At 42.7% G+C, this 25,986-nt stretch overlaps 1 protein-coding gene across 1 annotated transcript; it reads right to left on the bottom strand.

Moving 5' to 3' along the window:
- Nucleotides 1-11,208, bottom strand: LOC138632342 (F-box only protein 33). The gene is made up of 6 exons (XM_069717837.1): nucleotides 10,775-11,208; nucleotides 8,809-8,919; nucleotides 8,024-8,184; nucleotides 7,719-7,927; nucleotides 7,244-7,541; nucleotides 1-4,173 (listed from the first exon to the last, which is right to left on the bottom strand). Exons 1-6 carry the CDS (start codon nucleotides 11,206-11,208, stop codon nucleotides 3,908-3,910), a joined length of 1,479 nt encoding a protein of 492 aa, XP_069573938.1. The 3' UTR covers nucleotides 1-3,907.
- Nucleotides 11,209-25,986: the final 14,778 nt, after the last annotated feature.

Genomic DNA, 25,986 nt, shown 5'->3' with positions numbered 1-25,986 from the left:
TTTATTTTTTTTGTGTTTTTTTTTTAAATGCTGTGCTATACTGTGACCGTGTCTGAAGTAATTTGCCTGTCAGCGCTGTCTTACTTCGTCTTACCTCCGCTCTCCTTGCAAGGACAAATCAAGAAATCTCCTCATGCTGCCTTCACTGTAAATTTGCCGTTCAGGTGCTTCCATCTAAATATTCCTAAAACTGTCTGCGAGGGAACTCTGTGACTGGAACAGTACTTTTCCTACATTATTTTTATGGGGAATATTCTGGCTAAATCAAACTGTTATTCTGCTCCAGCTGACTACATCGAGTAAAAACCACAGCCTCTCATTATATTCTCCGCCACAAGGGCCAAATCTAAGTTGTAGTGCAGCGCCAACCCTCCAGAGATCTGAGAAGCAAAGGAGACAGATTAAGAAGTGGGATTGGAGCCTGTAAAATGAGCCGCTTTTAAAAAAAAAAAATAAATAAAAGAGTTTGATTTTACATTCAACAAAAAAAAAATATCAAAAAAGGATTTTTCTTACCCGACTGATATCTTCTACACACTGCAAACCTCTAACAGCTGAAACGTCTCGCATAAAATGAGCTCTTTAAAAAGAGGAAAAAAAACCGAGAAGAATTGAAGAAGGAAGAGAAGATAAAAACCAACATATTTTGGTCTGAATGTGTCACGTTGGTGTTTCTATCCCCTTTGAGTGTACAGCGCGATATACAGCCGCAGACAGCCTTTAAAAAGTAACTCTTGGTGCCAAAGTGCATTTATCCTGAGATATGAACCAAGGACTCGAGAGATTATCGGGGCTGAAAACCATCAAGGTCCCTTCACGGACGAGCAAACATTTGGTAACCACGGCGCCCGTCACTCAGACCAATTTCTTCTGAAGATAGCAAAGTGCTCACACACGGCAAGACGCTGGTTCCATATCAGGAGAAAGAAGGTCAACTTTGTAAACTATAGACCTTGATATGGACCTCCACAGTCCGCTTGCCATTGTCCCGACCTCTACACGTCCGAGGTGTCTCCAACAAGAAGAGCTGAAGCTATTTGGGAGGATAACCTTTCCGACAGGGAAAGTTCAGTGCTCTAACTGTTAAAATCCCAAACTCAGCTCAGGAAATACCTCAATAAGACACCAGCTCGTCAAAACCACTCAGCGGTCGCGACACCGGCGCGTCACATGTGACCAAACGGGGCCCAGTTATCAACCACTGATGCAAATATTTGTCTGGAGCACAAGCTATTTGGTCTACGGCGTCCGGCTCGAGCCTTGAACGCAGCGTGCTTGCACTTCCTCGGAGCCCGAAACACTTTTGTTTTAATTTATCGGAACAAAAAAGGCATTCACTCTGGGATTTAATCAAAGTCGAGCCTTCAGGAATGAATATCGAAGAACAAGCTCAGCCGGACGAGATTCACTGTGCCGAGGCAGAAAATCAGTTCAGCCCCAGAAAACTGACGAGCATCAGTCGAGACATTAATTAGGCCCTGCAGGTCCTCTATCGGCAGCATAGATTTTCTCCCGCTGCACAGCCACAGATATAAAACATGTGCAATGAGCAGCTTGTTTTTTTTTTTGCCATTCTTTAGTCTTCACCAACCTTAATCTTTGAAAACAAATGTATGATTAGGTTCGCTGACCCTCCAGCCGAGGCGGAGCGAGGGTTTATCAGATGGCAAGATAAACAACATCATCAAAAACAACTGTATCCAGGAAAACAAAGGGGCTGTTTCCAAGGCAACTGTGACTCAAAGAGGGAAAACCCCCCTGAAATAAAAGTATCACATTAACTGATTGTTTCACACATCCTACGCGACATCATCACCACCACTGTCCTGGTCAGAGTGATGTTAAAAGCCTACCTGAGACGGACACAGAAGAATTTATTCGCCACAGAAATGAGCCGCGACCGACAACGTTCCGACTCGGTTATTCAGCAGCCTGAATTTTCTCCGGTCAACGCGGCTGTAACGGTGAGAACGAGAAGCTGACGGACCGACCAACAGCACAAGAAACAGGAGTCAAGTTACATTCAGTGCATACTTTTTCTTAATCGTGAAATGTTCTCCTCCAAAAACAAAAACGGCGCCGCCGAGAGAAAAAGCCGTTTCATATCTTACAGTACTGTTGGCCTGACCGCACAACCCGGGTTTGGTATTTGCCACCGTACTCGCAAGCCGTGCCTACAGAATACTGCTGTTGTTTTAGCATGGAAGTAGTTACACAGAGATTTTCTAAAAACAGATATAAATATGGCATAATGGAATGAAACACCCTTTTTCTATTGGGAGAAACGCAGGACTATTTGAAGATGTCTTTGATCTCAGAGCCCTTCATATCGTCGCAAACACGCTTGATTTTTCTTTTTGACTTGAGGTCTTCTGATGCCTTCATGTCAGCACGTAACGGGACATGTTGAACACAAAAGGGCTCTGAAAGCAAAGATCGTAATCAGAAAGGCAGATATATTCATCCTGAATATTGAAAATAGTTAAAAAAAAAAGAAAAAGATACCGCTTCACAACAGATCAAACTCAGTCGTGGTCTGTTGTCGTATCGTGACGGGCTGAATTTTATAGTTTGGCTCTGAATGTCAGACAGAAGTTCAGGCTTCCTACTTCTGCTGATTGCTGAGGTTTCCCCCCAAAAAGCCAACAAGTGATCAGGGTGGGAGCTTTGTTGGCGACAAGCAATGTAACAATATTCTCAGTAACACCGTCGGTCAACAACCCTTAATAAAAACCATCTGGCTTCCAATCGCCGATCTCTTCGCAACGATGGGAGTGACGGAGCCGACGTGGCTGCAGCTGAAAACTGCATTCAAACTGATTAGCACCGGCCGCATCAGCTGCTTTACAGTGGAGCTTCCCACCCTGCTGGCAAGGCTCTCCAACTGGTGGGAGGTGCACGAGGTGCTCACGCAGAGCAACAGAAGCAGCAGCGATGGTCGTCTCGCCCAGGAATTCATTCATCGATCAGTTTGCAAACTCCTGCTTTTGCTAGCGTTGGTGCAGACGGACAGATGGACGCAGAGCAAAGGTTTGAAAATGAAAGAAAATAAACGACTAAAGCTAATAACTCGAGTCCGAACGCACGTGCTCTCTTAAATCCCACTGGTCCATCAGTCAATCCGCCTGCCCGTCCTTGTTCTGGCTGTGAGCAGGAGAATAATATATCTGCTTTTAAATACACACAAAGCCTGTACAGGCAAGGAAACCACCACACAGGAAGAAAAAAAACAGAAAAAAAAACACGATTATACACGGAGCAGGGAGGGGTGGAAAACAGTCAAAGAAAAAAAAAAGAAATCAAAGTTACATCATACAGAGGCTCTGGAGGTTATTAAGGTGTAGGAGAGAGAGCTTGGAATACTTGTGGGCAAGACCAGACCAGGCCGGACCAAGCGGGTGTTCGAGAGCAGCACGATGAACCAAATTAGCAGACAAATTAAAATGTATGAAGTATCGCCAGTTGTCAGATCATCAAGTTGTATTTCTCCAAACTGAATGGATATTTTAATTTTAATTTTAATTAGAACATCCAGTTTGAATTAAATATTCTTAATTGTGAAAAATATTTAAAACATCAAAAAGTTGCATCTGTTTTACTGACTAACTAGATAATCAAGAGGCAAAGCAGGAAAACAGGGGATCTACCGGAATATAGTGGGACTTGATTGTGTGTTAAAACCCCTGTGGAAAAGAACAACACAAAAATAAAAATAAAATAAAAGCAATCTGCTCACATCAGTTCACATAAATGCAATTTATAGAGTGTTTTAAGAACCACTTTAGATTTGTCACTTTGGTCTGCTTTAGGCCCGGTTCAGAGCTCTGAGCTGCCCCGGACTTGGTTGGTCTGGCCTGGTCTGACACAGTTTTAGGCTGTGATGTGTCGGGTCAGCCGGCCCCTTCAACTACATGCCCGTGCTGAAGGCGTGCAGCTCGCGGTGGAAGTGCTGGGTGGGTTCGGACAGAACCAGGTTGGAATCCAGGCAGGGGTGCCAGACGCGGCCGAGGCCCAGTGACACCTCCTTGACCAGGTTGTGGACCGGGTCTCCCTCCATGTACACCGACTGGTCCGGGTCGAAGTCGATGGTCTCCTCGGAGACGGTCAGGACACGAAGGCTGGAGCCTCTCAGTCGAGAGATGGCCACCAGGTTGTGGGACCACACAGTGTAACCTACGGAGACAGGTCAGGGGGTGCAACTGATCTTTAAAACATGAAAGGATTAATCATGAACGTGCTACACAGCTTTACATTAAACACAAACCATACACAATTGGTCATCTTATAGTCAATAAATAAAAAACATGTTCTTGTACATTTACAGTAATGAGGCTCAAGCTTCAACACAAAACCAGAAGATGTGTAGATGGAGGTAACTGCTGACGGTCTCCGACAAGAGGCTCAGAGTACACCACAACAGCCACGTCACCTGTTGGTTTGTGAACAGCTGTTGTGAAGCACCACAGGACTGTCAATCAAATACATTTTCTCATCAATGACGGTATTATTTTCAGATGGGCCGCCAGAAAACTAGTAAGCAGAAGTAAAAAAAGGCCGAACTGGGACACACCGACTCCACCTGCCACCAGCGCTCTACAGATCAGAGCGGCACATCCGGGGACTTTAGCTTTCAGAAACACCCCCGCCTCTCATTGGCCTCCCTCCACCCACTTCAACATAAAATAGTCTTACAAAACCAATCCGTTTCATTACTTTAAGAATGACACTGCGGCACCATGTCTAGGTTTTATATTTCTACTCTGCCTGCCTGAACACGCTGGATAGATAAATACGTTTAATTTGATCCCTTCTTAGTCACTTCAGTCTTCCCTTCTATAGACTTGGTGCCATAGAGTCCTTCAATCAGGGTCGTTTTTAGGTTTTCACAACATTATTGGTGCAACTAACTACACAGCAACTCTTTGGCCTCGTGTTAATTATTAAAAAACCGGTTAGTTTAAAGCAGCAGTTTGGAGAAAAGTCTCAACTTCCTCCGATTCTTCGTTGCTGTCAACGTAACGTCAAAGTTTGCTCCCAGAGAGGGCCGTGGTGACGAGATGGCGTTCTGATCTATACTCACGGTTCAGGAACATGAAGTGAGACGAGTGCTTAGGAAGGTGAACTTGAGGAAGGCTGCCGGCCCTGATGGAGTAACTCGAGTAGGACTCAAAGCATGCGCTGACTCGCTCTCAGGTCTTTACTAACATCTCTAATCCAGCCCGTTGCACAAGCCATCATCATCCCATCCTGCCATAAATCAGTCACTATCATCCCTGTCCACAAAAAGCCTCCAACTCACCGTCTAAATGACTGCAGACCTGTCACACTCTCACCTGTAACACTTCGAGAGCCTGGTATTAAAACACATCAAAGCCGGCCTCCCTCCCACCTTTGACAGGTGCACGGAGGACTCCATCACCAGAGCGCTGAGCCACCGAGGACAGAGGGAGCAATGCAAGGATGCTCTTCGTGGATTATAGCTCAGCGTTCAACACAATCATCCCAGATACAGGAATCAGCGAACTCTCTGACCCCGCATCTGTTTTAAAAAAACGGTCTCTCCTCCATCCTCACGTTGAGCACTGATTCCCAATAAACCCGATACTCCCTGAACACTAACTCATCATTATATCCGCAGGCAGCACGGCAGTCAGACTCATTCCAGGACGAATCTGAAGACGTGATGTTCAAACAATTTAACACTGAAAACCACAAAAATCAAGGACTTTGTTATGGATTTCAAGAAGCACAGCCAAGCATGGACACGGCCCAAATTAACAGACACGGGGTGGGAAAGGGTTCAAATTCCTGGGAACCCAAATGTTTTGTTGCTCCCGGTCAGCCAAAACCTCAGCTTTTGTCAAAAAAAAAAAAAAAAAAGGCACAGCAACATAAGTGTTTTCTGAGAGTGCATCAACAATAAAACGGACTGAATGAAAAGCTGCCGGCGGCCTTTCACCGCTCCTCGATGGAGAGCATCCTGTCGTATCGCCTCCCAGTGCGGTTTTCAGCAGACAAAAAGGCTCTTTAAAGGGTTATAAATACAGCACAGAAAACCGGTGGCTGCCCTCTTCCTTCCCTGGGAGACATCGCCAACACCCGCTGCCTTTTCCAGAGCCACAAACACTGTAAAAGTCTGCCGCCGCCCCGACCACCGCCGGTTTGACCCGCCGCCCTCCGACAGGTCGATTAAAACGTGGACCACTGGACTCATGAGGAGTCTTTTTTCACCCAAAGCCATTGGAACTCCTGATGAATTGCAATAATCTCATTCATAGTCATCACTCAGTGTATAATAATCATTGTATGTGAAATAATCTCTTTATGTGCACTAATATCATTCTCTTACAATATCTCTGATGTTGTGAGGACCTTATTATCTTAACCTGAGTTGGAGTTTAAGACACTTTACATTTTGAGACACTTACGTTATGTATTTATTGTTTTTTTGTTCTATACAGGATTTGTGTTTTTCTGTTTAACCTCCTACATCAACCTGGAGTTGCACGCCTAATTTTTGGAAAATATAATGATAATAAAGGATTTCTGTTGTATTCTTCTATTCTCCATATCGTGGATCTTTGTTTCATGACACATGCAGGAAACGGTAATCTCACAGTATTAAAGCTGTTCTAGTCGACATGTTTAGATTAACATGATATAATGTAAGAGGAGGAGGGCTGGGTACCGAATTTGGATACTTTCATGGCACTGATCAAATTGCTTCGATCGGTGTACGCTGTACACAAAACACCCAGCGACAAATAACGGACAGCAGAATTTAACAACTCGCTTTTGGTTCATTTCACAGCTAAAAAAGCCACGTTTCAGTCGAGAGTTGGATGGATTGATGTTCATCAGGTCGCCGGACACGTGACTCCAAATGGATGCTAATGTTGCTCTCCGTCTGTGGGAGATACTGATACATCAATTGTGTGTTTACAGCTCAAAGCACTGCCCCGATGGAAGTGAGTCAGCGTGTCAATGTTCAGCCGTTCTTCCATCAGGCTTTAGAAAAGAATCACTATTGGCCGCTTTCATGATTATTCAGCAAAAGTACGTTCAATACATTGTGTAAAGAGGCCATTTGCACAGACCTACGTGTGGTCAGATCCCTCCAAACATACCGGGACCCCTTTCTATATAACCAGTGTTACACTTGTACAGTATAAACCATCATAGGGCAACAGCAGCACAGACCACGTGTCCCCTCTCCATCCCCGAAACAACAAGCTGAACTCACCATGCATCACCAGTACAGCCAGCTGAGTGCATCTCCACGCCAACAGGACCAAGGGGTCTTCGTTACGATTGACGCTGAGGTCAGGGAAGTCGGTGCCATCCCTCAGGAGGAGGAAGTGAGTCAGCGTTTTGTTGTACTGCTGAGAGATGAGCTCCACGGCAGCGTCGGTTACCAGCGTGCTGTAACTGTCGAGGTGAAGGCGCTCCAGGGGGAGGCTGGGCTTTAGGACCCTGAGGAGCTCAGAGCTGTCGACCTCCAGGGCCATGATGTACACACGCAGGTTGGCACTCACACGAACCTGCGGAGGATCGGGATAAGCTTGACTGATGCAGACATGGAGACTTACTGCGGGGCGAATGCGTTGCTTCGATGGTTGTTGGAAATGTTCACGGTAAGAACAAAAAATATACAACCAAAAAGTGCATTTTTAACAAACGTTTAGATTCAAACAGGGAATCACAGATTGCTGTGTTACCAGTGCCTTCCAGTCGTCCTCTGTCGCTGTCCCCTCTAATGGTTTGAACTCCAGGGCGGCGCCGTTGAGCAGCAGGGAGAGGCGATGCAACGGAGTTCGCTGCGGAGATGCCAGCAAACCGCAGAGCTCAGACGTCAAGTCGGAGAAATCCAGAGCCAGAGAGTGAAGGTTAGAGAGACGATCCAGCTCTGACGGCGAGATGAGGGGACCTGAGGGGAATTCAGGAGAGGTGACACGTTGTAAAAACCTGCAAGACGTATATTCAGTCCTGTCGTGTGCGTGCGATATACAGGACGAGTACACACCGAGCTGGTGGTCCAGTAAACTGAGGTGCTGCAGGGTCTCTGCTGAAGGATTGGACAGGCAGGCTAAGGAACAGGGAGTCACCAGACCCAGCATGAAGCTGCAGGACAACCACCTCAGCTGCCTGCTGTTCGACACAAACTCCATGAACAGTTGCTGGATTCTGTCGAGAGCAGAGACAAAGAATTAGCTTCACTTCACTATCTTCATCAATAGTTTGTCTCTTTGACTCGTAGAGGAAGAAAGTTTCAGATTTGCTCCAGTATCTGCTAAATTGACATGTTGACAGAAGACGGCACAGTGGATTATATATATATATATATATATATATATATATATATATATATATATATATATATATATATATATATATATATAAAATGCATGACATCCTCATTCGTAGCTCCATCTCTAACGGTCGCTATCTCTTCGGGGCTCAATGAGTCCACACCTTAGCAGTCCAGGCTATGTTAATGTACATGCTGTTTGTTGGTTTGATGCTGCCTGTCCTCTAACCGGATGATGGCAAATTTATTTATTTTGGTAAATTCTGAGACATCAAACCGTTTCAACGGTGCCATTTTTGTGAATAACACTCATTCACGCCCACATTCAGCACTAAACATCAAGAACAACAGACAATTAACATGATTTTGTTCAATCAGTTACCAAAAGAAGTTGCAGTCTCGTATAAAATATATCTTCTTGGGGATCGAAACAACAACTGAATCCGACCTTTTCCGTCTTCTAAAGAACACTGTGTTCATGCTTCAAAGCTCAGACTCACTCATTGATCTTTTTGTCCCCCTGGTGAATCTGGTGCAGGTTGGTGCTGTCGGATAATCCCTCCTGCTGGAGAATAAAGGTGTCTCCATACAGACTCAGCTTCTGCAGGTTTCTAGAGAGTGACGGAGAAACAATGTTAGAAAAGACATTAAAAAAAAGAAAAGAAACAAAAGCATTCGGTGATAGACATATCATTTTCAGTATTACCCGACTCACGGACGAGATGAGCAATTATGGTTTCTATGTCATCCCTTTGTTCTGTCAGCATTTGTTTAAGACATTATATTGCAGTGCGGTGGTTTTTATCCCACGCAGCCCACAAGGAACGCTCTGCAATTTTAAACAGAAGCGACACCAGACAGACTACGGGTTCAGCTTTTTCAATCCAGGCAATTCGTAAAGTTGTTTAGCCATTTTGTGCACTTAAACTTAGTCTTGGCTCTGCATATTGCAACACTGCCTTCGATCGTGCACTAAATTACAGCTGCCAAGCTGCTGTCTAGAGCCCTTTATAACCTGGCACCCAAAATAGACTGGCACACATCAAGCAGCAGACTATATTACGCCAAAAGGTGATGCTTTCCAAAGCTGATGGAGCCAGGGGACACACAGAGGTCACGGCGTCCCCAGACGCCTTCTTCCAAATAAGCCGTCTCTTCTTTTTTGACAACGATGTCTGGGAGATCGCCAGCGTCGCCGACAGGCCGCGACGGAGGCCCGTTTACAAGGTAACGCGTACGGTGCGTTTGATGCACCGACTTCCTGTGTACCAGCAGTCTCGTGCAACTACTTAGGCCCCTGGGAAACCAACACCGGCTTCGTCTATTCCCTGCTGTATCATCGGAGGTGGCTCAAAGCATAAACTGAAAGAAAAACATCGCTCGATGACACGAGAGCTGAAATTAGATACGGCAGTTGCCAAATGATTTGTCCTGATCGGTGGTAAACTCACCTTCACGGCTGAGTACGAAAACGGCAAACTTTAATGTTTTGTACCGACAGGAAACGACAGAAGTCATTCACTTGGTAAAGTTCCCATATTCTAGGGTTGAAAACGTTCACATGATTTGAACCTTAATTTCTTCGTTATCCGGGGGTTCGACAGCTGTTCTCCAACACTACATTTAAATAGTCAGGATAATTCACTACGCATACAGATTTATCGGATTATGTCACATTTAATCTCATTTGTCACTGTTAGTGTTGCAGCATGGAGACGGGAATCGGGTTCACGTCCATCCGTGGAGTTCAACAAAACAACCTGGATGGGTGCTGGTTCAACACCGCAGAGCACTGTAGAGAATAATGTAGAAGGTGGGAGAAGGTTTGACTGAAATCAGGAGTCCAAACATGCAGAGAGAAGGTTTTTTTTGTTTGTTTTGTACAGAAGAGCAGCTTCCACAGCAGGAGATGATCCAAGATGCCACGTTTTAAACGTGATTATATCCTACAGCACGCAGCAACATACCACAGCTCAATATATCTGCACTGTCAAAGCGGGTGTCAGTGCTGATATCAGCATGTCAGGGAGGGGGGGGGGGGGGCAAACAAAAGCCTCCTCCCGCCTCCTCCATTGTACCTGGTCGTATGGAGGGACCGGTGTCACCGAGAAAACGGTGACGGCGACAAAAGAAACGCACACGAGCGTTTTGACTCGACTTTCGACGCCGTGTGGTGTCGTCACGTGCCGATTTAAGCGGTGACAGGAGCGTTAAAAAATAAATAAATAAATACATAAATAAATAAAATCACGTCTTCAAAAAATACTTGACGATTACGTAACCGCTAATGCCCCGGGGTTTGTTTATAGCTAGCTCGGCTAGCTGGTCGCTAGCTCACTACGACGCACCAAATACCGAGAAAACGTCACAAAAACAGCCGCAGACGGAGGAACGTGAACTCCGACAGTTGAATAAAAACAAACACCCCGTAAAAGGGGATGTTTTTCGGCGGTATTTGTGCGTTACCTGTTGTTTCGGATGCTGGTGAACACGCACAGCACCTGGTCCAGGTAGGCGGCCATGGCGTCTCTCCATCGCTCCGACAGTTGGGGGTCGCTATCGGGACCGGGAGGCCGGTCCGTCCGGGTGGACGACGGGTCGCCGTTCACGGGGCTGAGGTTGCCCTCCACCGGCGCGAGCTCCAGCCGCAGCTCCCGCACGAAAGAGCCAAACTTCCGCATGAGGAACTCCAGCCTCGGGGTCTCGTCGGAGCCGCTGCCGCTGCAGCCGCCTATCCGCAGCCTGAGCTCGGTCCACAGCGCCGGGTAGAAGAGGCACTCCCTCCACCGGGAGCACACGGCCGAGGCCCGGAGCTTGTCTCGGTCGGACAGGAAGGAGAATACGTGGACGATGAGCTCGCTGGGTAAAGCCATGGCTCCGACACCCCCGCACAGAGCCATGGCCGTCGGGAAAACCGAGCAGGTAGGGAAGAACCGCAATAAATAAATGTTACAACCGTTTGTCGAAGCGGCGCTGCGGCGGCAAACATCCGCGACGCGTCTCGGTGAAAACAAACCGTTTTTCAGCTTTGCCTTCAATACTATTGGAACACACCACTTCTCCTCGGTCAACGGGGAGCAAAACAGTCGATACGAGGCTTTTGCAAATATTCCCGCGGCGGGATGTTAACCGTTATTTCGTGTCGGTTAAAGCGACGATTTCATTCATTCAGTAATTTAAAGGTTTAGTGATATTTTCATCGGATTTGGGGGAAATCTGCGACCGCATCGCCGCATCGCCGGATGAATGGTTTCGTCCGGATGTGCTGTTATTTTTGCCATACTGCCTTTCTCCGCGGAGGGGCGATGTTTCTCTCTCTCGCTCTGTCGAGAAGAGAAAAGAAAACTCGAGCCAACACGTGATCTTTATTTTGGATATTTGGTTTGCGCGCAGACACACCCCCCTCCACTTCATACCCCACTCTGTGGAGAGATTGCAGGGAACCGATCAACACCACAGCATAAAGTTAAAGTGACAACACTCCCGACATAAAGGATGTCACTCCCGATGTAGGGAAATTAATGATGATAATAATAATAATAAAAAAATGAAGATACAAGGGTGCACACCTCTTCTTTGAGTAGCTACTCCTGAACTTCATACACATGTGTGAATATGAGTGTGCACATATTTAAGATATGAACATCAAAGTTTAACATAGGTGTTCTTTGTGTTTAAATATGTTTTCCCCAATTTCTTTCTATCAGCACTATCTGTTGCAGGGATTAAATCTGAGACACCGTGGTTTCACTCAGTCTCTTCACCCCTGCAGGCCACCTTTTATCAACTAAATGTATGATCTGTGGACTGCAATTAGGATGTAATCACAGTGCTTGTAGGTTTAGGTTCACTCATCACCGGCAGTATGAAAACTCAGCACAACATTTCCTTATCAAATTAATCCACCTTAAAACCTTTATTGTGTCACAATACTGTTCGTTCTTCTTTAGTCTGACTGCCTGTATTTCTGGCAGAGAAGTATTTGGCAAAGATGAGGCATGAATGAATGAAAGAGTGGGTAATCAAATAATGAAAAATAAAAAAACAATGTCTGATGTAACCTTTTGTAATTTTTAGAAATTAGGAAGTCTTTTTTTTTATTAATTAAAGATGGTTAATTAATGCGTTTTCTCTTTCAATGATGATGAAAATGAAATGTGAATGCCTAATTACCTATGGTACATGGAGGAAATACAAATAAAGATAAATTAAATACATAATTCAAACACATCTCAGAAGAATAAGAAATGATTTAGAGCCACGATGTAAAAATTAAGACTTTAAACCAAGTCGATTAAATTCAAGGTCGTATACATATAGAAGATAAACCTTAAAGATGCTGTAAAGTAGAAATTAAAATGAGTTTTAAGTTCATCACACCACAGAAGTATGGGTTGTTAACTACCCATCCAAATTTGAATGAAAAAAAAAACACCGACAAATTTGTTAAATTAGGGTTTGAAATCATGAGAAAATCATCAGTCTTCAATGGTCTGAGACTGAGGGGGCGTGTCGCCTGAAGCCCCTGAAGCTCCGCCCACTCGCTGGAAGGCACCGCCTCTCCCAAAGTACCTGCGACCTGGACAATGGACGCCAGGGCAATGGACGCCAGGGCAAGCCGTTTAATAGGACTCTTTCAGCCTGACGTGTTTGAGCCTCCAGAACCAGAATCAAGTTCTGAGCAGGACGACCTGAAAACCAACGTCGTTCTTATTAGTCTGCAACAGAATGGTAACTATTTTCTCTAATTTGTTGAAGTTAGTAATAACAGTACTGACCAGCATAAAGTAACTAAATCAATCCAACCCGGTTTTGTAGATTTATAAATAAGTGAACCCTGTACTCTCTTTCTACTTCTGTTTTTATTACCATGTTTCTAGGTGAAAGAATCCGCTATTATAATTATTATTTAGACTACGATCAAATTGAACACCTGCTGTATTGTTAGTTTCATTCGACTCCACACATAAAACACTCAGAAGACAACAGGTAGGTGAACTGCTGAATTTCTCTTTACATTGTACCAGCTAAGTGACAGAATGCTGTCAACCAACTATATACCTTTACTGACTAGTTGTTCGTGATAAATATTTGATCAATTAAATAGTTAACAGTATATTTAGTCACACCGTTAATGAAACTGTCCATGTTCAGGTGGACCAGTGGGGAATGCAGGGCGACGGCCACAGGGGAAGAGAATATCTGCTGCAGAGACATTCATGTTATGTAAAAAAAAAAACACAAATTTATCTTTCACAAGGATCATTTACAACCACGAGATCCCTCCAATGTAATTAGTAATTAGCACATTAGCTGCCATTTCACCAAAATACCATTATTCTACACCGAGTAAAATCACGTTAGGGATTTGCACCGCGGACTAAATATAGCAGAGTTACTGTGGAAAAGTTATTACATTACATTTAGCTGACGCTTTTATCCAAAGCGACTTACAATAAGTGCATTTCAACCATGAGGGTACAAAACCCAGAACAACAAGAATCAAGAAAATACTATTTCTTCAAAGAAGCCAAACTACAAAGTGCTATAAATAAGTGCCATTTCAAGCGCTACTAAAGTTCTCCCTATTCAAGGTAAAGTCGGAAGAGGTGTGTTTTTAGTTTGCGGCGGAAGATGTACAGACTTATCTAGTTATCTCGTATAATTACAACGAGCACACAGAAGTTACGCTGAGGGATGAACTGCTGGCGGCAGCGGACGGTGCCGGTGCGACCGGCGGAGGAACGGGAGGGTGAAGGGAGGTTCGGGTCCGCGCTGCAGGAGAAGCGATGCGTCCGTGAACGTAAATAGGTAGTTGTGACGTAGATAGGTTGTTGTGACGTAGATAGGTTGTTGTGACGTAGATAGGTTAGGTTTTAGCGCCGCCTAAAAGAACCTGAGCTGAAGACAGGTGAGAAACTGTTTAACGGTCTAACTCCACATTTCAGTGCGACAAAGTTTTCAAACTTTGCACATGCTTTCAGCAACTCAAGTCACACGTATATAATGTACTGAGAAGCAAATCTTAGAATTTACTTTACAGCATCTTTAACAGAAATGTTGACAACACTAATTTTACAAAGCACATCCACAACATGTACTTACACAAGGTGGACAACATTTTCTGTGGTTACCTAAGAGATGATGAAGAAACTGAGCAGAACAGTAATATAATGTTAGAGACTAAAAGGTGCCTATTTGCTAGAGACAGGATTTCATCACATCCAATTTACAAAGCACAGAAAATGTATACAACACTGGTGTATTTAACTCAGTTTGTGAAACAATGCTTTCATTTTTTTTAAATGCTAAATTTTATTTTTTTTTAATTTTTTTTACTTGTACAGACATCTACTGCGTCAGAAATATACTGTATATATTTTTGTACCCCTTTTAGAAATAAAGTTCAGGTTTTCAGTAAATATCCTTAATTTACTGTTTTGACTCCAGCAAACTTGCCCCTATGTGTCGCTAATCTTCATATAATAACCTAATCAATTATTTTCATTATATTTTCTCCATGTTAAATGTCATACGTTTAAAATGTCAGGATATGTTTGTGCATGATAATGAGGTTTGTTATTTAAATATTGTACTGTTATGACAATTATTTATGATTCTACAGTTACATCTTGTGGAGAGCCACGCCCTTCACCTGCACGGACGATGGAGAGCCACGCCCTTCACCTGCACGGACGATGGGGAGCTACGCCCTTCACCTGCACGGGCTGAGGACGGACTGCGAACGGTTCGAGTGTCCTGTTGTCACCGCTGCTGAGCTGCTGCACGTGAGGATAAACTGATGGTAGGGATCTCCACAGAAACACTTTCTCTGCAGGAGGAGTCACTGCTGTTCTTTATGAGCAACGAGCTCCAATGTAAACATGCTTAAAGTACAAACTATCTCAAAGAGGTTTTTGTTTTGTTTTATTTCCAGTGATGTGTTTTTTGCACTTCATATGTTTCTGTTAATACAAGCTCACAAATATGATTCTGTGTGTTGTTGTTTATTGTCACTTGCTGTGCTCATGAATAAGTAGTTCATAGGGTTGCATTCATTTAAACAGAGGCAGTGTTATGGTTCAGCATGAATCTGAGACAGGAACGATTCATTGGCTCCTCTGAGAAACAGCTTCACCTGGTGGACATTTGTGGTAACGACTGGAAAGTTCCTCGAATCTGGAACTCCTGCAGTTAGAATATAAAGGCTGAGAAAGTCTCACTGCTGAAACAGAAAGCAAGACACACTTTAGCAGTGTTTCATATCCCAACAGGAGGACTCTGCTGTGCTGATGAGCTGTCACACCAAGAGTCATATTTTATAAACTACAGTCAAATTATTTATTAGATAGGGGAGTTCTGAGATCCATCAGAAGTGCTGGGACGCTTTCATTTTCATCTGGAAGGTCAGAAATATTTTTCTCTCACATCAGGTTGTGAGACTTCATTGAATTGTGGCTATTTGAATTGTTAATTTTATTCTTAACCTCTGGTATCTTTCCAAATTTAATGGATAACCCACAGAATTAACAGTGCATGTTTTACATCGGGATATTTTCTACTGAAGAAATAGTCCACTGCAAATGAATTGTCCAGAGTGAGTGAAAGTTCAGCTATTAAAAGTTGCAAACGTGTTAAACCAGGCGGCAGAGTTTCTCTGTCGTTAGCGAGACAATCTTTTTAGCAGAAGCCCTGCCTTTCTACTGAAGTGTCCTTGAGCAAGACACTTAATCCCACTTGCTGGCTGATCTTGCACCCTAACCAGAGGGCAAAACACACTTTCATCCATCAGAAATTAAAGTACATCACATCAAATGAGGCTTAGTGCAGTTGAATACCAATGTGCACGAAGGACGTGCCAAAACTTTGAATCTCCTCCACCCAATTCTGAGATAATCTGTTTTATTTACACCTGCAGAGTCTGATGGCAGCTGCTATGGCTCTCGTGTTGATACCATAATGATGCTTCACACGTAAGATAAGTGCTTCCCATAGGAATGAATTTGTATGTAAAAAAAAAAAGAAGAAAAGTAAAGAGGGAGAACAAAAGATTGTTGAATGCAGCCGAGTGTAAGTGGTGAAAATCAAATGAGTTGTTGCAGCCTGCTAATTCAATGACATCCTTACAGACTCTGTCTTGGTGGCCTGATTGCTTGCAGACATCTCGGTGTCTTCCTCTGAATACTCATCAGGTCCTGAGCTCACACCACACAGGCTTTTGTCTGTCTGCATGCAGGTCTCTTCTCCCACTGGGGCTTTTTTTTATATGGCACCAAACCCGACATCCTGCCACCAGTAAAGACAATGAAATGAAGAGGAAACAAAAGCAATTAGATTTATCTTAGATTTAAAAGAAAGCCTTTGTTTATGCAGAGCTCATGTTCATGCTCAACTTTGTTGAAATGGAAAAAAGGGAAAACAGGGAAAATCTATTTTAGCAATAGTGCAATAAATGCATTCAGTCAGCTCCAAGTCTCTGTGGAAACCAAGTAGTTTTATTATGAATCTGCAGCTGAACCGACCCTTTTAGTGCTGAATCACCTGCCACTTCAGCACCCTGCAGATCCGCTACAGAGCACTGGGTGGTGGTGGAGCTCCATGTCTCTCGGACTGTGCAGCAGCTGCCACAAGAAAGAAGAGGGGATAATATATTGAAAAAAAAACCCAACAGATTAATATAAACCTAAAAGAATAAAACGTGAACATAAACCCAATTCACTCTAAAACTAGGACAGTACTTATACTCTAAATGGTTTTTATTCTTTTCCTGGTATGTACAGTGTATTGTCTTGTACTCAAAATGTTTAATTAGATAGTTTATTCGGAGCTACTACACCATCAGTCCATAAACACAACGCTGTTATCTTGGCTAAGTGGATGGAAAATAGAGGAATTTATTGTATGCACAGGAACTACAGAGATGAACAGTAAGATTCATGATAGAAATACAGCAGCAGGAGCAAAAGAGGAAATGAGAAGCAAAGAGCAATGCAGAGGAGAAAATGGGTTCAGTTCAGTGTCAATAAATATTGGTGACATAATGAAATTTGTGGCTGAGTGAGATTATCAATATGTTCATTTCTGTTAGGAAAGTCAAATAACATTCACTTCAAGTTTTTCTTCAGAGAAGAGGGAAAACAAATCAAAAGGATCTCCAAGGATCACAATTAAAAATCATATGAGATATTGATGTAGTGAAATAGTGTAATGCTGTGCTCAGACTATGTGATGCTTTTGTCTGATAAGGTGGTTCCTCTGTCAGACTATACAGTTATAGAGTTATACATTTTTGGTGTGACATGGCTGTAACACGCTCTCTGCTCTTATTGGTCAGCATCATGGACACGTTCTAGCAATCATATGATGTGAGAGAAGTTAATGTAAGCAGTAATCTTAGTATATTAAATTAAGGAGTCATCTTTTTTACTGCTTCTGAATTTAACTCGTTTAAAATCTCATTTATCTCCATTTAAAAAGAGGGAAAATGTGTCATCTCTTCTTTCAAAAGGTACATCATCTTTTTTTAACTTTTTTTTACTTTTTTTTATCCCCGTTCAAGACAAAACTGTCCACTGAAGAGTTTCACGGCAGATTCACTTGTTGGACTAAAAGGGGAAACATCCTAAATCATGAGGAGAAGTACATAAAATCCAAGTAGAAAAGTCAGTGAAAAGGTGGTGAACGAAGATGACTGATATGTGAGATTGAGGAGCTCAGGGAGGAGGAGGAGGAGGAGAAGGAAGAGGAGGAGGAGGAGGAGGAGGAGGAGAGGCCGGATGGGTGAGAAAAAAGACCTTGATGACACCGGGGAGCACCTAATAGAAGCAGCGAAGACCACAGAGAGAGGATCACTGTGAAGAAGAGGCTGGAGAGCTGGCAGCTCCTTCATTGGAGGGATTGGCTGCCTGAAGAACGGAGAGATGGAGGACTGGGTGGAGAGGCCTGACAGACGGGTGGAGAGGCCTGACAGATGGGTGGAGAGGCCTGATAGATAGGTGGAGAGGCCTGACAGATGGGTGGAGAGGCCTGATAGATGGGTGGAGAGGCCTGATGGAGAGGCCTGACAGATGGGTGGAGAGGCCTGACAGGCGGGTGGAGAGGCCTGACAGGCGGGTGGAGAGGCCTGATAGGCGGGTGGAGAGGCCTGACAGGCGGGTGGAGAGGCCTGATAGGCGGGTGGCCATCAGGCTGAGAGGGTTTTAAAACTCTTCAGGGGCCAAAGACGAGGATGAGATCCAAACTACAGACGTCAGTTATATGGTGGTACATGATGTCTCCCACCAAGTGTTACAGGTCTTACAGATTTCTCCTTTTTTTCACATTTGATTGAGTTTTTAGAAAGTGATAACAATAACGTAATCTATAGCGATAGCTATGTCTATATATGAATGAGGAGCTGTGTAAACTGCCGAGAGACTATAAATGCATTTGGATAAAATCCAATGAAAATACAAGAACATGTTGCGCAAACATACTAAATACAACAAATTAACCAGAAATAAACCGTAAGTAAAACTGAATACAGAAAATACATTTAGAAGCAAGACACAAAACCAAAACAAAAGATCTCTTTTTTTTAAATTTTACAAAAAGAGACACAGCTGAGAAAACAAATTCAGTCGGTGAAGTAAACATCCTGTTTCTTATGCCAGATTTGGAGGAAGTGTTACTGAGCTGCAGTCATATGGACTGAGACAGCAGTGTGCATTTATAGTGCACATATAGAATATACTGTGTGGTATAGAGGCTGATTTATCAGGAGTTATTCCTTGAGTCAATAACATGCAGAGCTGGGAGAAAAAAAAAAGTGTCAATATCACTGGATTTGTGTTCAGGATAAGAAACGTTTCAGCCTTAATACCAAAAGAAATACTGGAGGATCATCTTTCCATGGAAGGCTTTGTGAGTCATGTACAGAAAGCGCAGCAACAAATCTGTGGAAGCAGAAACAAGGAGAAAATCCCACTTTAATGTTCGGGTGAAATCATTCCAAAACGTAATGAGGTTTCCCTTCTGCTGACTTTAAAGCCACAATCTGCCGTCCGACCTGGGTTTCTCTTTTAGATGAACTGTCGTCTTAAGGTTCAGCGCTGTCACAATCATTTTACAAATTCTCTCTCGAAATGATTCCAGTCTTGGGGGTCTTTTCACCAAATTTGCTCCACACAGACTGCAATTTCCAACATGGGAGAAGTAACTCTCTCTTTAACTTTGACTCTTCTGACTTGTACAGCAAATGACAAATACAAAAAATAGGCAAAAAAACAACAAAGCATCTTTAAAAAAAAAAAAAAACTAAATTCAAATACTAACGAAAACATACAAGACAAATTAGTCTGTTAAATAGGACGATTACATCCATTTGATGCTATTCCTCATCCTGTGAACATGTTTTGGATATTTTTAGTAAATCTATTGCATCATATGGAGCCTCGGAAACTGGGACAGACCTAATGTGCTACAGACCTCACCACTGATCCATTAATTGCAAAATTATCCACAGATTAACCAACGATGGGAATATATTGTTACTTGCAGCCCTCGTTCTCTCATTTGTGGCTTCACAACACAGCATCCTTTAAAACAGGTCTCCGGTGACCAAAGCTGTGAGTGTAAATTGACTCCATCTATGTTGAGTGTCTTACCATGAAGAGTGATTTGCTCAATTGCTCTTACCTCTCATGACGGCATGCTATTGCTGTGGTTATATGATTTCCAATACGTGGGGATTTGCTTCCCAGCAGCAGGGGGATGTTGTGAATGGGTGTGTGTGTCTGTGGTGGGAAGTGTGAGATGCTGCAGGATGGATGAGAAATACTCAGCCATGGATTCTTCACAGAACCAGAACCCCCTCGTTTCTAAGTCTGAAAAACCTTATAGGACAGACCTGCAGCTGTTTGTTAAGAAGCAAAATCTTGACATTTCCGGTGTACTTGTTCTTTTATTGACTCGTTCCTTCTCGTGCTGCTGAATCAAAGACTGCAGGTATTTTTAGCCGTGGTGGAGACATTAATGTCAGCCTATTGCTTTGTTCACAGCTGATGTTTAGCAGGTGAGCACACCTCCAAAGGGCTGCTGTGTGTTTGGCATTTTGTTAACGCTGAGGTTAATGAGGGTATAAATCCCCTCCAAGACCTTCCAGCTGCAAAATATTCACTCTGACATTCTCTCTCTCGGTCGAGACTGAAGTGTGCATTTAAAGTTATGTAATTGAAGAAGCTAATTAGCTAAACTAAAAATAAATATTGTTTCATCTAACATGTTAAGACCCCTTGCCCCTCCTGAAAGAAACACGTCTTGGTCAAAACCTGGTATATAGCTGGACCCTGTTTGAAACTGGAGGGCTTTTAATTTGAAAAGTTACGGCGTTTAGCTTTTATCTGCAGTATGACTTTCATCTCTCACTGAGACGGTGACAGACACTCGCTCTACAGCTCCGCCTTGCTGTTGCGGTCCAGCTGAAAATATTGTATTCATGTTATGTACCTAATTCAATGAGCATCCGGTTCTTTCCAGCTCAGTTTGAGAGTCTGCTGAGTTTGCAGGCGTGTTTCAGGTTGCAGTTTCTGTCCTCTGATCTCTGTGTTTCAAAAAGGGCGGAGCTTAACCTCTGCTTCACTGACACTGTGTGTCGCTAATCCATTTTGTCGTTCTCTCGGACAGGTTGAAAAAAAGAAGAAACTGAAATTATATGTTGAAAATATACTTGTTCGGAGGTCAGTCGCGATCTACTCATTACAGACCTCTGGTTGAGAGAATGAGGCGGTAGTTGACTGTGTAATTGTTTTAATTCCATTTTAAAACATATATAATGTTGTGTATTAGTTATTTCAGGCTGCTGTGAATGTGAAAACTGAAAACAGACATCACATTGTTGTGTAATAGTTGATAGGCAACAAGCACAGAAGCAGATTACCTCGTGAACACGGAGCAGTTGAAATAATAAACAGCCGCCTGTATTCATCGAACACTGTTTTTCTGCTGTATTTGCAGTTCTTATCGGCCCATGAAAGGAAGCTGGCCTCATTTAGCGAAACAAAATCAAAACTCAGTGGAGCAAGAGAACACTGATGATTATAACAGAGTGAAAAATGGGAGCGAAATGAGGAGTGCTGCTGAAATACATTACAAACTGCCAGACTGTGGGAAATATCAAAAGTGGCTGGGATAGAAACAAACACCCCATTTTTAGAAGGTGCGGAGAAGGATTAGGCCCGACTTAGATGTGTTGTCTCTGTACTCATTAGCGTTCGCCTCGGTGAGACCAAAAAAAAGAAAGCAGACATCATTAGTGAATCTCTGTCTGGTCTATCTTCATCCTACATTTCCTGTGTTGCACGGCAGCAGACACACTTTGCACGTGGAGGAGGACAGATGGACACGTTGGCTCTCTCGGGTGTAAAATCTGTGATTTCTTTTATGAGAAGATACAGTTTTTTCCGCTCGCTGTCATCAAAGCAACAGCAGCACAACACGCTCGTGGAAAAAACGTCGCCTTGCTTTCTGCTTCATCAGCATTTGGGCAACACTTGTTGGTTGTTTTTTTTGAGTGTGAATTATCAATTTTAAGGGTTTGAAAATGCTAGAAGAAACGCTATGCAAGTGAAATAGCAAACGTTTTTGGGTGTAGTATTTACAGATATTCCTTTAATTCCTTTAAAATCTGTGAATGCACTCCATCTTTAAAACAACCGTCTTGAGCAGAACCAAAACGATAAAACTGCCAGTTGTGTTTTTTTTTTCGTTTTTTTTCCTGATTTTAAAGGAGAAAACAAATTCAACATAGAAAGGCTGCGAGGAGGTAAGTATACAATGGAGGGAACATAGATCAAGGAAGAAGCTGTGTTTCTACTAAAGATCCAGTGAAAACAACAACAGAACAAGTGTTGCAATACAAATATATGCCCAAAAATCAGCCGTGAGTATTAAGAGTATTTTTTACTCTACTGTTGAAATCAATAACTTTATGCATGCGTGAATTAACAGCCGAATGAATTAGATCAGCAGCTTGAAACTATTTACATTTACATAGCAGGTAAGTGTAAATCAGGTGCCTATTTCAAGAATGTTTTAAATGTTTCACATTTTTATTCTAGTAATTTATGTGCATCTCATTCCTGCTGGCTGCTACTGTTTCAGCATCATTATTGTGTATTCTGTTTGCACTGCATACCAAGTCGAAAGAAGAAGAATCTGCATCTGCAGTCACCTACAAAAAAAAAAAAGGCAGATCAAATTTATAATACAGCTTTCTCTGTTCCTTCATTTATGTACATCAGAAGATTTGACCAAACTTCATAGAACTCTCTTTGGTCATTATTATTCCCTACAATTATAGATTCAAACCAGTGCTGGCAGTATCTGTTATCGGTTTCAACCATTTCATTTAACAAATTCAGGTTTTGTTTGGCTTCTCCAGCAGCAGAGAACAATCTTTGAAGACGCAATGAAGCCTGACAGTGGAAGACCAACTTTTGAGGCCGTTCTCCTGATACACAGCAGAGGAGATTCTTGAAACAGTTCACAGCTCTTCGTTCCAGCGTTTCTTGTCGAGCGAGTCTGTTTATTTCTGGATCTGCCTTTTGCCTTCTGATACATCTGCCAGTGTGGATTGATTTCTGGTTTTGGATTACTGAATGTTTTTTGTGCCTTTGAGTTTTTGGATTGCCCCACTGATACTGGCACAGACTGTTGAACTGAGCTGTGAGTCTGTTTTATTACAGCAATGAGATATGCAACTATTCTCCAATACTTTTAATTTCTTGTTCCCAAAAAGTAAAATCAAAAGAAGATTCACATATTAAATGCAGAAAAGTACCTCCAACAGTATAAATTTTGAACTGGTGACTAATAATACCTATGTCTGATACGGAAGTGTGTAAATTTGTACACTGCTTGTCAAACTGACCACCTGAAATTTGCCAGCCTGCTTTGCCCAATGGCAGCTTGGATAGGCTCCCGTCCCTGTTTTTAAAAAGCCTGTGATACTTCAGACTGTCTGACGACATCAAGCACAGCACCAGAACAGAAACTGAACCGACAACATGTGAATCCACATGCAGTAAATAAATATACCTCACATGGTGCCAACCCTGAAGGGACGTCTGAGCCAACAGCTCACATAAAGAATGACCAACCACAAAGTTAGAAACTAGCAGCTGCAGGACAACAATTATTTTCTTTAAAAAAAAAAAGGAGGCCAGAAAAAAGATTTACAGGTGAAGCTACGGATCGGCTCAGTGTTAGCAGGGAGATATCGAGGGACAGAAAGAAATATCAGTTTATGAATGTAACAAGCAAGTTAGGAGGATGCGTAAAGGGGAGATGTGGCAGCTCTTTCACGAGCTTATAAACTCTTGGTGTCCAGCTGAACTCGCTTTTAAACACCCTGGTAATGGATATAAAAGCCCCCGTTACCACTTCACTTTACCCTTTACTGCTGCGACAGTAATCACTGGCAAGTGAAGCCTTTTAATAAGTCTGAAATAAAAAAGCAAGACAGAAAAATGGGAACATGAAAGTGATTATTTATGAGCAATGAGAAGTAATATCGCAGCATATCTCACTGTGGTGGATAAGCAATCTAATTGATGGAGTGAGAGGAAGAAGGAGAGAAAGAGAAGAAAGATCACAAAAGAAGCTGCAGAATTCGAGACAGGAGGACAAGCTCAGGATATGAAACATGTAAAAGGTTGGGCTGTAATTTATTCAAACCCACATGTATAAAATACCACACATTTATGTGACATGTATGCTCAACAGCCTCTCATTATCAAACATGATATTGACCTTTGTGGTTTATAGAGGTTGCAGATTTACCGGGTCGATAAACTGGGGAGAGAGAGAGACAGAGCGTGTGTGTGTGTGTGTGTGTGTGTGTGTGTGTGTGTGTGTGTGTGTGTGTGTGTGTGTGTGTGTGTGTGTGTGTCTGTGTGTGAGAGCAGACTGAGATTCATATTTCATGCAGTTGCAGTTGTCGCACAATTGATTTCAGCATCTTATCAGAGGGCACGCGTTGTGTGTGTTGTGTTACTGGCTTTTCACTCACACATTCATTATGTTCATAGTGCAAAAAAATAATATAATATATGTCACTTTCTCTATTTACTTGCTATAGTATGTTTTATTTACTCACTTAAAGTACAAATATTCCTATAATATTCCAAGATAACATCAATATCAATAAAAGCATTCAAACCAAAATGCTCCTATCTTTGGGTGTGCTAGCACCTGACACGCCAGCAACCATTGTGATTGTCACCCCGCCCTGTGCCGGTTCATCGTTGTGTTTCCACTCGTTGGGTTAGTTGTGAGAGTTTTCCAGTGTATGACCTGAGATTTCCTCCCTGGAAGGGACATGACCTCGTGTAGGCCGAATTTACTGCATGACTACTGGTTTCCAGTTGTTGCATTTTAATGAGCGTAGACCTTATAGGTTAATTTTGAAACTATAAGAGCAGCCTTTAAACAATCAGCATTGACAACTGCTGCCACTACAATTAGGAAAAAAACCCTGCTTGTCTTCAACGTTATTGCACTTTTCCACCCACACCGCTCACTATAATCACAGCAAAGAAAACCAAAGCTGCAATAGCCGGGTGGAGCCAGGCTAGGTCCTGCATATCCACACCAAATTTTATGCCAATTAATGCAGTCGTTTCACTGAAAAAAAAAATCTAAATTGTCAAACTCATATTGCTACTAGAGTATTCATCCTCTGAGAAACTCAAACATCTGTACAAACTTTAAGGTGAATCCATCCAATACTTACTGAGATTTAAGGAGTGGATTGACAGTCCGACTTAGATCCGTCTTGGTATTCTGGTTGAACCCATTGAAGATACATTAACATGCGGAAATGTCCATAAAAGCCTCTGTAACAAATAAAACCTCTGAAACTACGTGCAACACAAGCCGAGGCTCATGTGTCCCTATGCTTTCCTTTCACTGTGCTCCGAGCTCATGGATTTTAGTTTAGAGTGTTTCCAAAAAAAAAAATCACTCCTACAAAATCCTCTCCCACTTGCTGATGGCTCTCTCCCTGTAAGGAGCTCGGTCCCACATACTGTTTGCGTGTTTTGTACTACTTTATTAAAGAAAGCATCTCTCTTCATTTTCTCTTCGAAACTAGTGGGTTGAGTGTTTGCAACGCTGAAAGTCTGTGAGTCTCTTTCTCCCTGTTGAAAGATCAAGCCCGCTGGTGTGTAGGTGTTCAGGATATCTTCCATTCATTATGCCAACAGTATATATCTCAGCTATATACAGTATGTGTGCAGGGAGACTGAATCCATTCAGGCAATAATAACCTGAAGTAAACACAAGGAACGCATGGAGGGGTGGAAAAGATTAAATAAATAAGCCATGAAAATGCTGAGAATATGGCTGCATGAAACAAATTTCCATTTTTTTAACGATGCTATATAGTACTGCAAGTATATTATTGTCAAATTGTGTTGGAATAATTATTGTCCATCACCTTTTTGTGATTCACATCTAGTTCTGCAATTTTCTCCAGTTAATGCCAGCTAAAAGTGCAAAACCATATTGTTTGATTACAGCTGCAATCAGAGACTTTTCTGGGTTTTTGTGTTATAAATCAGGATTTATTTGTTCCTTTTCTTGTGAGTCTGACCTTGTAGTAAAGCCAGGCATGTGTTTAGCGAGTGGTGGGGTGGTAG

The sequence above is a fragment of the Brachyistius frenatus genome, unplaced genomic scaffold (assembly GCF_029030835.1).
Source record: "Brachyistius frenatus isolate BFR_SWC_R1_liver_20210118 unplaced genomic scaffold, ASM2903083v1 Contig_182, whole genome shotgun sequence".
Taxonomy (NCBI): domain Eukaryota; kingdom Metazoa; phylum Chordata; class Actinopteri; family Embiotocidae; genus Brachyistius; species Brachyistius frenatus.
The sequence above is the reverse complement of the archived record's forward strand: the minus strand, read 5'-3'. Positions and strand labels throughout refer to the sequence as shown.